Source organism: Apiospora hydei, assembly GCF_038363865.1.
Source record: "Apiospora hydei strain CBS 114990 chromosome Unknown utg000005l_segment0_segment0, whole genome shotgun sequence".
Classification (NCBI taxonomy): Eukaryota; Fungi; Ascomycota; class Sordariomycetes; order Amphisphaeriales; family Apiosporaceae; genus Apiospora; species Apiospora hydei.
In genome coordinates this window covers 4,622,014-4,636,356 of record NW_027117364.1, presented here as the reverse complement: position 1 = coordinate 4,636,356, position 14,343 = coordinate 4,622,014, and the positions used below count along the sequence as shown (strand labels likewise).

At 56.6% G+C, this 14,343-nt stretch overlaps 6 protein-coding genes across 6 annotated transcripts; 2 read left to right on the top strand and 4 right to left on the bottom strand.

The window, feature by feature from the left end:
* Positions 1-42: 42 nt before the first annotated feature.
* PG997_006929 (arabinan endo-1 5-alpha-L-arabinosidase) lies at positions 43-1,011 on the top strand (the record flags this gene model as incomplete). Its single annotated transcript, XM_066811244.1, has 1 exon — positions 43-1,011. The coding sequence occupies one exon, from the start codon at positions 43-45 to the stop codon at positions 1,009-1,011; it is 969 nt and encodes a 322-aa protein (XP_066670167.1).
* A 388-nt stretch (positions 1,012-1,399) lies between these two features.
* Positions 1,400-4,345, bottom strand: PG997_006928 (uncharacterized protein; the record flags this gene model as incomplete). The annotated part of the gene is made up of 11 exons (XM_066811243.1): positions 1,400-1,625; positions 1,717-1,912; positions 1,980-2,006; positions 2,087-2,183; positions 2,254-2,907; positions 3,012-3,454; positions 3,512-3,614; positions 3,675-3,783; positions 3,847-3,903; positions 3,964-3,980; positions 4,043-4,345. 11 exons carry the CDS (start codon positions 4,343-4,345, stop codon positions 1,400-1,402), a joined length of 2,232 nt encoding a protein of 743 aa, XP_066670166.1.
* A 1,796-nt stretch (positions 4,346-6,141) lies between these two features.
* On the bottom strand, positions 6,142-6,962 carry PG997_006927 (haloacid dehalogenase- type II; the record flags this gene model as incomplete). Its single annotated transcript, XM_066811242.1, has 2 exons — positions 6,142-6,701; positions 6,794-6,962. 2 exons carry the CDS (start codon positions 6,960-6,962, stop codon positions 6,142-6,144), a joined length of 729 nt encoding a protein of 242 aa, XP_066670165.1.
* Positions 6,963-8,296: 1,334 nt separating this feature from the next.
* On the top strand, positions 8,297-9,175 carry PG997_006926 (uncharacterized protein; the record flags this gene model as incomplete). Its single annotated transcript, XM_066811241.1, has 1 exon — positions 8,297-9,175. One exon carries the CDS (start codon positions 8,297-8,299, stop codon positions 9,173-9,175), a length of 879 nt encoding a protein of 292 aa, XP_066670164.1.
* Positions 9,176-9,268: 93 nt separating this feature from the next.
* PG997_006925 (uncharacterized protein) lies at positions 9,269-11,885 on the bottom strand (the record flags this gene model as incomplete). Its single annotated transcript, XM_066811240.1, has 6 exons — positions 9,269-9,460; positions 9,484-9,892; positions 9,922-10,182; positions 10,222-11,625; positions 11,680-11,793; positions 11,872-11,885. The coding sequence occupies 6 exons, from the start codon at positions 11,883-11,885 to the stop codon at positions 9,269-9,271; spliced, it is 2,394 nt and encodes a 797-aa protein (XP_066670163.1).
* Positions 11,886-13,710: 1,825 nt separating this feature from the next.
* Positions 13,711-14,020, bottom strand: PG997_006924 (uncharacterized protein; the record flags this gene model as incomplete). Its single annotated transcript, XM_066811239.1, has 2 exons — positions 13,711-13,783; positions 13,809-14,020. 2 exons carry the CDS (start codon positions 14,018-14,020, stop codon positions 13,711-13,713), a joined length of 285 nt encoding a protein of 94 aa, XP_066670162.1.
* Positions 14,021-14,343: the final 323 nt, after the last annotated feature.

Genomic DNA, 14,343 nt, shown 5'->3' with positions numbered 1-14,343 from the left:
ATTCGTTATAATAACCCACTCACCATCACTCATTCACTCACCATGTTCACCCTGCGCTCCGCCGTCTGGGCCCTGTTCAGCGGGGCCGCCGTGGCCTACCCGCCCCTGCTCCAGAACCGCCAGAACATCGGCCCGGGCCCCGTCAGCGGCGACACCTTCTGGCACGACCCGACGGTGATCAAGAAGCCCGACGGGGGCTACCTGGCCGCCTTCACGGCCGACAACGTCGGCCTCAAGACCTCGACGGACCGCACCGTCTGGCGCGACGCGGGCGCCGCCTTCCCCAACGGCGCGCCCTGGACCGAGCCCTACACCGGCAAGGGCCAGCGCAACCTCTGGGCCCCCGACCTGTCCTTCCACAACAACCAGTACTACATGTACTACTCGGCCTCGAGCTTCGGCACGACCAAGTCGGCCATCTTCCTGGCCACGAGCCCGACGGGCGCCTCGGGCTCCTGGACCGACCACGGCGTCGTCGTCGAGTCCAACGCCAAGAGCGACTTCAACGCCATCGACCCCAACCTCGTCGTCGACGCGCAGGGCCGCTGGTTCCTCTCCTTCGGCTCCTTCTGGTCGGGCATCAAGATGGTGGCGCTGGACCCCGCGACGGGCAAGCGCTCCGACAGCCGGCCGCTCATCAACCTGGCCTCGCGCCCCAACGCCGGCGGCGCCGTCGAGGCCCCCTTCATCACCCGCCACGACAACTTCTACTACCTCTGGGTTTCCTTCGACAAGTGCTGCCAGGGCGCCCAGAGCACCTACCGCATCATGGTCGGCCGCTCCAACAGCGTCACCGGGCCCTTCCTCGACAAGGCCGGCGTCGACATGATGCAGGGCGGCGGCACCCAGATGATGTCCAGCCACGGCGCCGTGCATGGCCCCGGCCACAACGCCGTCTTCACCGACAACGACGCCGACGTGCTCGCGTACCACTACTACAACAACGCCGGCACGGCCCAGATCGGACTCAACCTCCTCCGCTACGACGGTGGGTGGCCCGTCATCTACTAAGCCTCTTTTTGTTTTCGTTTTTCGAGGATACAAAGATCTAAGCACTGTCTGGAGGAATGGTGGGGGGATAAACTTGGAAAAGACGTAGTATTTATTGCCAATGAAGGATGGCTAGTGCATGAGGCTTTTGATCTATATACCACGTATCTAATTAAATAATTAAGAACTTGCTCCCACCAGCCAGTTTGTGTCGTCATGATCGTAATATAAATGTCCAAACAGAAATGAAAGTAAAAGCAAAACAAGTCATATACACGTCAAGAGAGCGTTCGCCGCCCTCCGATCCCAGTCCCGATCCCCTGTACAGTATTAGATTCATCAGAGACCCACTCTTCTCTGCTTTGAGTGCCTCAAGCAAAAGCTTGAGATTCACCTTCGTGACATATCATTATGTCAAGGGGTTGGCTGCCGGTCCACACGTGTTGGGGTCGGAGCAGCACGTCGCCTTCCAGTCGTCGAAGCCACCGCCGTTGGGCATCTTGAAGCCGCACTGGTCCCAGACGGCCTGGCCGACCCTGTGGTTGTTCCACAGGTAGTCATCGGGCGAGTCGACGAGGAGGGTACCGGCCATGCCCGTGTCGGAGTGGAAGTCGTTGTGGCAGTGGAAGAACCAACTGTTGGAAAAGGGTGTTAGTTACATATATACCGATGAGAGAACCTGAAAGATGGAATGGTAAGAGTGCAGGGAGGAAGGGTTCTACTTACGCGCCAGGGTTGTTAGCCGTAATGGCAATGATGGAGAACGTCTTGCTGTTGATGAAGATGGTATCGCGACGGAGGGGGTTGTCGAGCATGGTGATGTTACCGGATCTGAGATCGTCGGCTGTGGGGAGGCGGACGTTGGTAGAGTTGAGGCGATCTACGGGAGCCAGAGCGGGATCCGGGTCACCCACGTGGAGAACTGTGCTATTGTTAGTGTACTGCTCGGTTTTCACGTGTGAAGGCGGTAGAGGCAAATCTGAACTTACCCTGGAAATCATGGCCGTGCAAGTGGACTAGGGTAATTCATGTGTCAGTTACTTCAGCCCCAACGGGATTCCCTTGATGTAGTGTGGGTGGGGGTGTCTTGACTCACATGGGTGAGGACCGGTCTCAGACCCGACGATGAAGAAAACCTTGGTACCCTTCTCCGCGAACCAGGTGTTGTTGGAACCGTACGCCAGATCAACTTCCTCGCCCGAAACCAAGTTCGCCTTCGGGCAATCACCCCCGCGTCTGCGTCTGGCGCAGCAGGAGTGGGACCTCGGGGACCTCCCAGTCCTTGTCGTTCATGTTGCCGAACCGCAAGGGTACCGGGCGGGCTGTGAGGCGGACATCGATGAGGATGGAGTTTTCATCAAACACGAGACGGGGCTCGGCGTTCTTGGGCTGCAGCCTCCCGTTGATAGACCAAGACTCGTCCAGCTGTTGGCGTACGTCTGCGGCGTGGATAGGGAGGTTGATCAGACTCTGGCGCCTATCGTCCGTGTATCGCACGTAGCACGGCTTGCTCGTGTCCTTGCAGAAAGTCGTCGGGCGGAAATACGGCTTGGGAACCTGACCATCTCCAAGGTCGAAGTGAGCCGTTGCCATGAGGGCATAGTTCCACCCGCTGGCCTCGGTTTTATTTGTAGTCTCAGTGTCCTTTGTGGCCTCGGTGTTCTTTGCGGTCTCGGTGCTTTTTGCGGCCTCGGTGGTCTTCGTGGCCTCGGTGCCCTTCGTAGTGTCCTTATCTTGAGCCTTGGTATCCTTGTTATCCTCAGTCTTGCTGCCCTTGTCGGTCGTCTTGTGGCCTTTGTCGGCAGGCGTTTTGTCGTCGACACCATCTCGCTCGTCATACATGCTGTCTTTTCCCTTGCCTTTAGGGAAATAACCGTTGCCGCTTCCCCGGAAACCGCCCCAGCCGCCGTGAGGGGCCTGAGCTCTGCCAGGGCCGTGAGAGCGGCCAGGGCCTTGAGCATTACCTGGGACATGTGCCTCGCCATGCGCCTGAGCCCCCAAGCGGCGCCCCAGCGTCTTACATTATCCTTATCGGCATGGCTTCCAGCGGGACCATCGATCTCAAGGCATCTCGAATGGACATCACCACCATGGGCCCGCCCGCTGCGGAAACCGGCTCCGACATTCTTGTCCGCCCCCGAGGGGAAGTCGTACAGTTGCTGGCACGAGTTACCCGAGTACTGATCAGGGTCCACGACGGAGTAGATGTTGAAGCTCTTGTCCGAACGGACAAGCACGCTGTAGCGCTGGCCGGGGTGGATCTGGAGGGACTTGACAATGGCGTCCTTGGTGTTCTTGAGCGGCACGCCGTCGGTCTCGATGACAATCATCTCGACCGCCTCGTTGTCGGCGAAAACGTAGAAGGAAGAAGAGGCCGACATGTTGATGATCCGGACTCGCATGTACTTGGACTTCTGCGCTTGGTAAGTGTGGACGGTGCTGAGATCGTCGTGTACCAAAGCATCTAAGAGGTCGACATATTAGCATCTCTCGGATGGAATCGAGGAAGGTTACTGCTCACTGTCAGGCGGGACTTCCATTCCACAAAGCGTATACTCCTCGTAATCGAAACAGCAGCGGCCGGTCTTGAATTCCGCATCGACATCTTTCATGGATTGAAGCCACTAGCGGGTGTCAGTTCGGCCTAGTTCGTGCCACTCTCACTTATTCTCCGGAGTTCTTACGTTATCAGTCACATCCATCACGTAGTCGGATTGGGCGTCGTAGCCGTAATATGCGGGCTCCTCCGCCGATCGTACAATAAGAGGTGATCGTAGTCCATGTGGATATTGCCTGAGAGGAATATTAGTGCATGTTGACAAAAAAAGGGAGAGGTTCACAGGAAGACAAGCTTACGCTGGATGGTGACTGTGGACCCAAAAGGTGCCTGGATTGGCGGCATCCCATGTGTATCTAGATATATTGATAAGTATTTGACGATACGCTTTGGCATACACATATATATAAACTCACGTTTGTTTGTCTCCTTGCTTAATATCACTTCGGAATTGTCAGTAACTGGGAACCAATGAACAACATCGAAACTTCTCACCATTGTGTTACCCCCCAAGGGGCCATCCTGCCAGTTGTTATCCTTCTGCCAGAAGCCATGTGCGTGTAACGTGACGCCATCGGCAACCCCCTTGAGGGGATCGTTGACGACCGTCAAGACAATTTTATCGTGCTGGTTCACCTCGATCGACTCTGGTGGCCATTTGCCGTTTATGAGAATCGCTTCTTTCGCCGTTCCGGGGATGGACTCGTAGGTCAGGTTCCAATGGTAGTTTCTGACGGCCGCAAAGACTTCTCCCGGCAGGAGCAAGCTCAGGGCCAGTGCTTTCGTAAATGAATACATGATGTGTGACACTCTTCTCTATGTTGCAGTAGAGAATGAATGAGGATTTTGATGTGAAATATTTGCAGAATAGGAAGTACGGATTTCCTCCTTTAAAGTACCCTGAAGATGGGACGGCGGAAAGGATTTGGCAACCGACCACCTTTGGGGCGACCCACGAGGTTGTCTCTACTCGCCACCATGCGTTGCATAGTGGTGTGAAGCAGGGACATGGGGGTGGTCGGTATCTTAGCAAGTTTACCACCGTCTTACTCCGAGGACAGAGACCGATGAGGCTGCTAAGACCCTTCTCGGGTTGCCATGAACGTGCCAAGAAAGGCTATATGTGAGGGCATTGCTAGTTGCGGAACCCTTGTCGCAGACTTAAGACTCAGGGGATCTATGTATGGGAATATGCTCCAGGTGCCTACCTTATCGAATCATTCGTTAGTCTGCCATAAGAACCACGGCCTTGGCTTAGACTGGATCCGTAAAACAATTTGCAGCTGCTCCTCAGCAAACAGATTCAATGAGCGCTCCGTATTTACGTGTGGTTCGCATAAGCTCCTGGCCTTCTCGACGATCATTGTCACTGCGGTGAGACGTTTTGGCCGGTCGAATCGAGCAAGCAGCATCCCACCTCAGATTCAGCCTCCCGAATCCCGACTGGAAGGCGTTCATTACCGTGCTAACTGGACCACCCGCTGAGCCTTAACTTTTCCAAAGGAGACGGGGTGGAGCAGCCAACAACCTTAAGCGACCGGACGATTCAAAATTGTCTTGAACCCTATCATGGGCTAGCCCTTTTTGGGGCGTGTATGGCATTCGATCGACAACGCCTTCTCGACTGTTTCCAATTCGAACCGTTTTTGGACACTTTCAGGTGGTTGACATGCGCCACACACGAGAACCAACCGACTGGAGTAAAACGCACATCATGTCTCTGGTGCTCTGTCGGGTGGTACGGACCCCTTCGTCAACTTACCCGCCGTAGCTATTGTCGTCGCTGCCGAAATCAACCTATCTTACATAGTTCACGAACACCTTCCTGGATACGAGGATACCCGGGTTGTAGATAACTCAGTTCAGAGTATAGAAACACGACCTCGCATGTTCTTGCCGTCTGACCTTTCCGCATCGGACCACTTGCGTTTCAGCGGAAGCAAGGTCAAACCCTCGGGGCTAGGGGTGGGCGGGGCGGCTAATGGTGATCTTGGTTTTCATGGAATTCCCTGGATCCAGCTTGCTGTTTGTTGTTTGCTATTCGACTGTCAATTTCTATCCAATGAGGAGGTTGGGTTCTGCGGCCCAGCCCGTACCTGTTGCCGTGGATGAATAGTTCCGACCAATGTCTCACTTCGCTCCCCTCATACGTAGTGAAAGACCCAACAGGCTGCGCAACCCCCTGCAAATTTCGTCTGTACCGATTGAAGACCCGTAAATGTGCAGCAAAAGGTAGAAATAGCATTAAATGGTACGCCGATCGGCCTGGATGGTGTGCATCAACTGGGCCGCGAGCCATTGCCAGCCGTGACAAGTTCGAAGCCAGCGCCGAGTCGCCGACTGTAGACGATAAGGTAAGTAGGTGCAGGTGGAGTATCGGAATTTATTCCCTGTGACGTTACTAATAAACGAGAGAGAATTTGAGACACCGGCCACCTTCTTAAAGATCGGATCAACGAAATTGGATCACTTGATGTTTGAATCTTGCAGACTGGTCAGGTGAGCGCGTGACTCGGCGGAGAGCACCGGAGCAGAGGAGCGATATCGTCATGTTCGGTGATCGACAGGTCATATCGAGATATTGGCCAGGCTAATCACGAGCTGCCGGCCGTGGAAAGAATCGATTTCACGGCCCCCTCGACCCCCAAAGCAACAATGGTCGGCTGGCTGGTCTCGTCGAGGCGATCAATCCACCCTTTGCCAGGTCTGTCAATAAAAGCAGTTTTCAAGCCTGCAGCCTTGGCGCCCGTGATATCGAATGGGTTAGCGCTCACAACCCAAACGTCGTCGTTGCTGCCTTCCTTGCCGACCTGCTCGACTAAGTGCGCGTAGACTCGCATATCAGGCTTGTAGGCCTTGACGGCTTCCACCGTGACCAGTGATTTGAATAAGCCCGCATGGGGACCGAGGTCTGGGGAAGACTTGACAGAGTTGCCCACCATGGCGTCAGTGCCGTTAGAGAACACGAAGACGTCGATCTGGTCGCTTTTCTCCTTCAAGAGCTCCATCGCGGCCGATACCTCGGGAAAGACATGCAGTCTGTCGTATGCCTTCATGAGCTCACGGGAATCCTGCTCCGAGATCTCGAGTGCGCGTTCCGCCAATGCGTGCTTCAGCGCACTGTGCGTGATCTCATGGAACGACCTGTACTGCCCTGTGATGGACCAAAAAGGCAAACCATCGCGTGAGTGACGTTCATCTTCGGCGACGTACGAATATGCATAGAATGTTCTCAGGATCACTCACCCATGCAATTGATTCTCCAGGTGTATTCGAGCTGGTATTGACGCCATAACGCAGCAAGGGTCTTGGCCTCCTGCTCGCCGTAAAACCTGGCCAGTTCGTGTGCAATTGACTCGGTGGAAAGCAGGGTGCCGTACAGGTCGAAGGCGATGACGGTTTTGCCGGGAGACATAATAGTCTTCTGCTGCATCGGTGATGTGCATTTGGTAGAAGGTAGAAGATGATGCTCCATCCACTCCGTCGATGGTTCGATGGTAAGGTGGCAAAGCGAAATGCCCGATTCGGTTCGAGGAGACGTCACATTCCTGTAAGCACTGGCTGACGGGGCGTGGATTGATGCGGGGTTTGGGGGTTCACACTGCCCAAAATGACGGGCTCCTCCGCCTACCACGTACATCTAGGAACACATGTTAGGTAAGTACCTTTCGCAGTTTCCTGTCGCTAGCGATCCGGAAAATCTTCAAGTCAAGCTGTTCCTTTCCAAAATGAATCTCTACACACCAGTCTTAGCCAACATGGGCCACAAATAGAGCAATCAAACATGAAGAGATCAAGGTTCTCAGTTAGCAAGTGGAAAACGTCGGGGCGCAGATTGCCGTGGAGGGCACTCGGGTCCGATCCAAAGACGTCGTCGGCCCACCAATCCAGCTGCTGCGGCGGGACGTTTCCTGTTTGATATGATATGATGCGTTCATAGGGCTCAACCAGCCTGCGAAGGATCAAGTAGGTCAGTACCACACCTAGCAAGTGTTCACTGGGGATAATATCGAGGCCCCGCGCCGTGAATGCGGTAGAATCGCGGGACATGGGGGCCCAATTGACTGTCCGTCAACATAGAATAGGGGTGGGATTTGACCTCCGACATCATTGCAATCGGATGATTTAGGTTACGTAGAGGGTAGTACTTGTCGCTCTGGTGAAAAGGTCAAAATGGTGAAGAAGCATTAGTTTCTCTTTATCCAACACACAGAACTCCGGACAATTGCCGCCGATAATCTAGTTGTCTGACTGGTATATGGGAAGCAGCAGGCGACCATATTTTTTGCCTGGTCTAAGCAATGAACTTCCCCTGAAGTTGAAGGGGCTAAGTAAGCATCCTCGACTAATTGCGAACGAGGAGCACAAACTGGTCCTGCATTCAACACCAATAACGTTACAGCATTTCTTATGAGCTGGACTCAAAGAGAGCAGCAGAAATATCGAGAATAAATAAGTTCTGATCTTATATCATACGTATGAGTGTACATATCCAGAATGGCTTCAAATGGAATTTCTTTAGCGGCAACAGCCCTGCAGCTGAGGCTCTGCGGGGCTAGATTTCAGCTGTGTGGCAACCAAGGACCCCGCCCCCGCCCCCGCCAAATATTTGGTGCATACCTCTGAACCACAGAGCCTCTGAGCTTCCAATACCTTTTCCATGCGGTGGTTACACTTTGCTGCTCTTTTCTTGGTTTATTGAGCAAGGCCCTTTTCATATACTCCCGTCGACCCAACATGTGAAGGAAAATGGCGGGAGAGTCGGAGCCAGAGCAAGATTACCAGAAGAATTTTGACCTCTTTCGGGATTGTCTGGCCACCGTCCTCATCGAAAAGGTCTCCAAACCCCAGCCGAAGGCGAGACGCAGAGCCAAAGCTACGTCCCGAGGCAGCACCACGTCTGCGCCTGCATCTGCCGCATCTGCGACGCGCCCCAACAACGGGACGTCGGTATCAGACAGCAATCTGGAACCCTCGCCAAGCACGGCACAGGATACCACCGCCGAAGACCTGGCGGACTTCATAGACTACATCGCCACCGAGATTTACAGCAGCCTCCCGCCCGACCTGCAGACACTGGACTACTACATCTGGAAACAGGACCAGAAGGACGACGGGCCCCTGCAGTCGCGATACACCCTGCCCCTGACCAGCAGCGACGTCTCGTCGGCCCTCCTGCTGCCGACCTTGGACCCCTCGGTTGCCGAGTCGCTGCACGCGTACGGCCTCCTGCGCGAGGCGACGCAAGAGGACCTCGCGACTCTCCTGACGCCCGCCCTCACCTCTCTGCTGGAATCGGTCACGGCGGTCCCGCCCGCGCCCTCGGCGTCCAAGAAGGCCGCGCAGGAGGCCGGCTGCGAGCTCTGCGGCCGCGACTGGGTGCCGCTGACGTACCACCACCTGATCCCGCGCTTCGTGCACGCCAAGGCTATCAAGCGCGGCTGGCACAAGCCGGAAGACTTGCAGAACGTCGCCTGGCTCTGCGCCGCGTGCCATCGCGCCGTCCACCGCTTTGCTTCCCACGAGGACCTGGCGCGGTACTACTACACTGTCGATCGCCTACTTGAGCAGAACGAGATTGTGCAGTTTGCCAAGTGGGTGGCAAAGATGCGATGGAAGGGGCGATAGTAGGCATCCTAACTTCCCAGACTTGGGGTCAATATATCAAATTTGTCACCACTCCTTGCACACTTCTGTTTTACCACAATACTGAAGTCTAGCCTAGCTTGGACTCATAGCCTCCGTCGATTCCGGCTGCATATGAACCGGCACGCTGAACTCATAGCTCTCTTTGGGCGTGGGCAACGTTTCAATAACCGCCGGCTCGCCCGTCAACGAGAACTCGAACGTCAAGCTCTCGTCGTTATCGATCGCCAGCTTGTACTCTCCGGGGAAGATGGTCAGGTCGCCGTTCTCGTCGGCGCGGGCCAGCGAACCGAGCGTGAGGGGAAGTTCCAGCAGTGTTTCGCCCCCTCGGCCTCGAGGTCGTGCAGCCGGTCGTACGATACCAGCACTTTATTGGGCCGCGGTTCCGGTCCCGCGTTCTGGTTCGAGAGGTACAGGAGCCCGACGTAGTCGGATGCGCGCTGGCCGATATTGGTCACGCGCGCCGACACTTTCGCGAAGGGCGCTATGTCGTTCAACACACCACCATCATCACCCTTGGCGGCGGCTACCACGTCGGCTATGACGTATGATTTCTCGAGGGTCGACTCCCACGTGAAGTTGAACTTGGTGTAGTGCAGCCCGTGCCCGAACGGTACCACTGGCTCACCCGTGTACCACATGTAGGTGCGACCCGGGAAATTGGCTGTCGTGTTCGGCCGCAGGTCGATATTGAACATGCTGACCTCGTCGGCGTATGTGGCGGGTACTGCGTGATGGGCAGCCGTCCAGCGGGCGACTTCTTGCCGGTCAGAATATCAAACAGCGCCGTGCCGCCGTCCTGGCTGGGGTAGCCGGCCCAGAGCAGCGCGTTGACACTCTCATCTGCAAGCAAGGCCGAGTCATCGACCTGGCCCGCGCCGAACTGCGCAACCACCAGCGGCTTGCCCAGCTTCGCGAGCTCGCTAACGAGTTCCAACTGGTTACCGGGCCATGCGATGTTCTTGCGGTCCAGCGTCTCGTTCTCGATGCTGTTGTCGACGCCGCCGCAGTAGATGACCAGGTCCTACTTCTCGGCGGCCTCGAGCGCGGCAGCGAATCCCGTCGTGTTGGTTCCGCTGATGCCGGTGCCCAGCGCGTAGTTGACGGTCCAGCTCTGGTTGCCGCTCGTGAAGGCGATCAGGGGGCTGCGCAGGAAGGGGGCCTTGCCCGAGTAGTCGCCCTGCATCTGCGTCGTGGCATTGGCGAAAGGCCCGACTAGCGCGACGGACCTGTAGTTGTTGGCCAGCGGCAGGAGCCCGTCATTCTTGATGAGGGTCATGCCCTCGACAGCCGCGCGATAGGCGAGCTCGGTCGCCTTTGCCGTCGAGACGTCGGACCAGCCCAGAGCGCTGTGGGCACCGCCATCGAAGTAGCCCACGGTAAACAGGGCCTTGTAAAGCCGCGTCAGCGCCTCGTCCATGCGCGCCTCAGTAGTCTCGCCGCCAGCGAGCGACTCGTTTAGCTTGAGGTACGAGTTGCCGCACTCGAGGTCCGTCCCCGCATTGAGCGCGACCGACGCGGCCGCCTGTTCGGTGTCGGTGAAGTTGTGCCACTGCCAGATGTCCGTCACGGCGGAGCAGTCCGAGACGACGAAGTGGTAGTCCTTCTGTTCGAAGCCCCAGTGCTCCCGCAGCACGTCCTGCAGTAGGTACGGGCTCGCGCACGTGGGCATGCCGCCGACGGCGTTGTAGGAGCACATGATGGAGCCCACGTGCGTGTCGCGCACGCACGTCTTGAAGGCCGAGAGGTAGTAGTCGGCCAGGTCCTGCTGGGACGGGTTGTAGTTGTTGCCGTGCCGGCCGCTCTCGAGGTCGTAGGCGGCGTAGTGCTTGCAGTTGGCGATGACGAGCTTGTCGTCGGGGTCGTCGCCCTGCATGCCCGTCACGTAGTTCTGCACGTAGCGCCGGACGAGCAGGACGTCCTCGCCGGGCGTCTCCTGGCCCCGTCCCCACCGCGGCTCGCGGAACGGGTTCATGTTGGGCGCCCAGTAGTTGAAGCCGGAGAAGCCGTGGTTCGCGAAGGCGCGGCCCTCGATCCCGACCACGTCTCCCACCGCCCGCATCAGCGCGTCGTCAAACGAGGCTGCCGTCAGGATGGGCGCGGGGAAGCTGGTCGCGTGGTTGAAGTCGCGCGGCGCTTTGGGGAATTGCACGCCCGGGGCTGAGCCGACGCCGTGCGTGGCTTCGCTCCACCACTCGTGCGCCGGGAGACCGAGGCGCGCGGATCCGGCGGACGCATCGATGAGGTTCAGGATCTTTTCCTGCTGGTTGAAGTCGTTGACGAGTGCCGCGACACGCTCCGAGATGCTTTTCGAAGTGTCGCAAACGGCGTGGCTGCAGAGGGGGTTGGTCTGGCATGCCGGCGGGTTAGGGGAGCTGTTGGTGCCGTCGGAAGGCTCTCCCTGGGGGTTCGTAATCTTGTACAGGGAGTTCCTGCGTTCCGTCAGACTCTACAATCTCGGATAGGGGCTACTGGTCGGAACATACGTGTATTGTCCTCCACAATAGAGTGAGGGCTCAATGGCGCATTTCGAGCTGCATGCGCCGTCGCTAGTGTTGGTCGCTCTGCTGTAGTCCGGCGTCGATCCGCAGAAGCATTGACTAGCCGTACATCGTCGAGTCAGTCTTTTGCAGCAAGGAGCATGAACACGATGTGGATTTGGGGGTTTCACGACTTACGTCCCGAAGATCATGCCGCTGAACCCGAACCCGCGCGAGCCACACCAATTGGCGCAATATTGGGGGTCATGGCGATGGTGCTGATCTTGGCTTCGCCGAGGATGCTCACGTTCGGGTCTCGGAAGCACCCAATGTATTCTTTCGTTGCCTCGTACGGGGCCGCGCCCGACCCATCGCAGACGAATGGCGTCCCCTGACCCACCACCCCGACGCCGCTGTCAACAGCAACGTCGCCAGGGCGGCTGGGGAGCCTGGTTGCTTGACCATGGCTGCTGCTTGAGAATGAGTCGAAGGAGGGTGGTGCGATGTACCCACTCCGAGCCGGACAGTGTACTCTTCTGCTGAAAAGGACAATACCTGCTGGATGTGCAAGGCGACGATACAGAAACAACGCAACATCCTGGCTGGAGGAACGACGCCACGAGTCTTTAAGTAATAGCCCAGCCCTATATTCATGATCGGATTAACAGGTCCCCATCCGGATAGCGTGGGTGGTCGCAGACGCTGCCCGGTAGAGAACATGCCACTAGCTGGTTTGACCCGGGCGGGTAAATGTGAATTTCGATGAGTTTTACCCCGGGGTTACATGGAGATCCACCTTCTAAGACGGGTAAGTACACATATGGGCCAAGTCCTCTATGGAATACTACAGTAGTCTCCTCATGAGGACCACAGATCGACCGACTCTGCTCCTTGGGGAAGTGCGGAGAATGCGGGGAGAGGAGAAGCGTGCCGTCCCTGTCTTGTCTCACTCCACGAATCAGACTTCAACCCGATAAGCGAGATTTGATGAGGGAGTGGTTACCGGTATCTCAAGAACATGGCCATTTACTTCAGAACTCCAATTCATCTCCAACTCTTGGCCTCGTTTCTGCAGTATTGGAATGCGACAGTCAGCATCTACTTGACCCGAGCCGGATCTAGATCTGGGCCAACGTCACATCATGCGTCTTGCCCCTCTCCTGGTAAAGCTTCAGCATACCCGCACCAGTAGCAACATCAACTCCTCCGTCCACCCGTCCGCCAGCAGTTCCGCTTCGGGGCCGACGTTGCCGTCGTATTACTTAACAGCAAGGGAACAGGGGGCTCATCCATAGCTCTTCGCAGCGCAGTCAAGTCGGCCTCATTATCGCCTTTTCCGAGCTGCCAGCTGTGGTTCGTCAGCTGGCAGGTGCAAGGCCCATGTTTTGGGTGCTCTTCAGGCACCCCTGAATGCATACCTGCATCAGCAATCCAAGATCCTGGACACGTCGCAAGCGAATATCATCGTCGCTGCCCGCCTACCACCCCCGATCCGTCCGGAATGAAACCAAATGCAATGGCGAGCACTATCCCTAATGAACTTTTGGTTTAGATCTTCAAATGTGCACTACCATTTGCCTTTGAGTCCCTCGCCTTGACCTCAAAGCATATGCACGCCCTATCCAGACCTCTTCTTGTCAGACACAGCGAGCCCCGCCGCAGGTACTGCCGATTCCGCTTGGCAGAGCCGCCTGAGAATCTACAAGTGCCTACTGCTAACAAACCCTTATGCGTGCCCCAGCTGCTGCTCGACGTTGCGGCGGATGTCATCATCGCTCGTTACATTGTGCTAGCGGATTTGGGGGACCGGCTGCGCGTAGGTACCACAGGCGACGACGACAGCTGCCACCCCTGTCACGAAACCACGGAACGTCTATAACGGCCAGACGAGAGGGACAGGCTGTGTGCACTGACCAATTAGTCACGGCATCTCTCTATGCTTAATTTGCCTCCTGGGGACTGGCGCGCCTGTTTCGTCGACGACGGGAACGGCTTAGTCGGAGAGCCAGACTATCCCGTGAGTAGGTCGGACCCCGACTACAGGCCGACCCCTGTCGAGGACATCATCAACGGCAATGTGCTGTTGCTGATCGACGTGGCGCCGCCAACGCTGCGGGAGTTTGTCCTACACTTACCGGGGACCGCGGGGGATCGGGCCGTATTGGACGCGCGGTTCTGCGACTTTGCCGAGCGCCGCCGAGACGAGCTGTTCGATCTCGTCCGAGTCGAGGCTGTTGTACACGGTGACAAGCCTTGGGGTGGTGCACTCAAATACTGGGCCGAGCAATACGGGATTGCTCGGTTCTGTACAGCTAATGAAATCCAGTGCGGCAGAATCAGGTGCCATCCGGAAGCCATCAAGATATTCGAGGACAGCGGCATTATCTTCATTGCTAAAGATGATTGTAGTGGTGGGTCAAGCTGGCGGATTGCCTTTCTTTAGAATGTCAAGGTAGGGGAGGGGGTATGATACCAACACAGTGGTCGACCCCTGTCCAAAGTCGCATATTTATCTGATAGCCGAGGGATTCCCAAAGCAGCGCGCCATAGGTAAGAGGCGACACTGAACTTGGCATCAGTTCATTTAACCCCGCACATCTCTTCAAACTTGTCATTCTTCAGCAAGTTCTGTATTCCCGCTGTTGGGCTGTACCAAACATCAACCAGTCC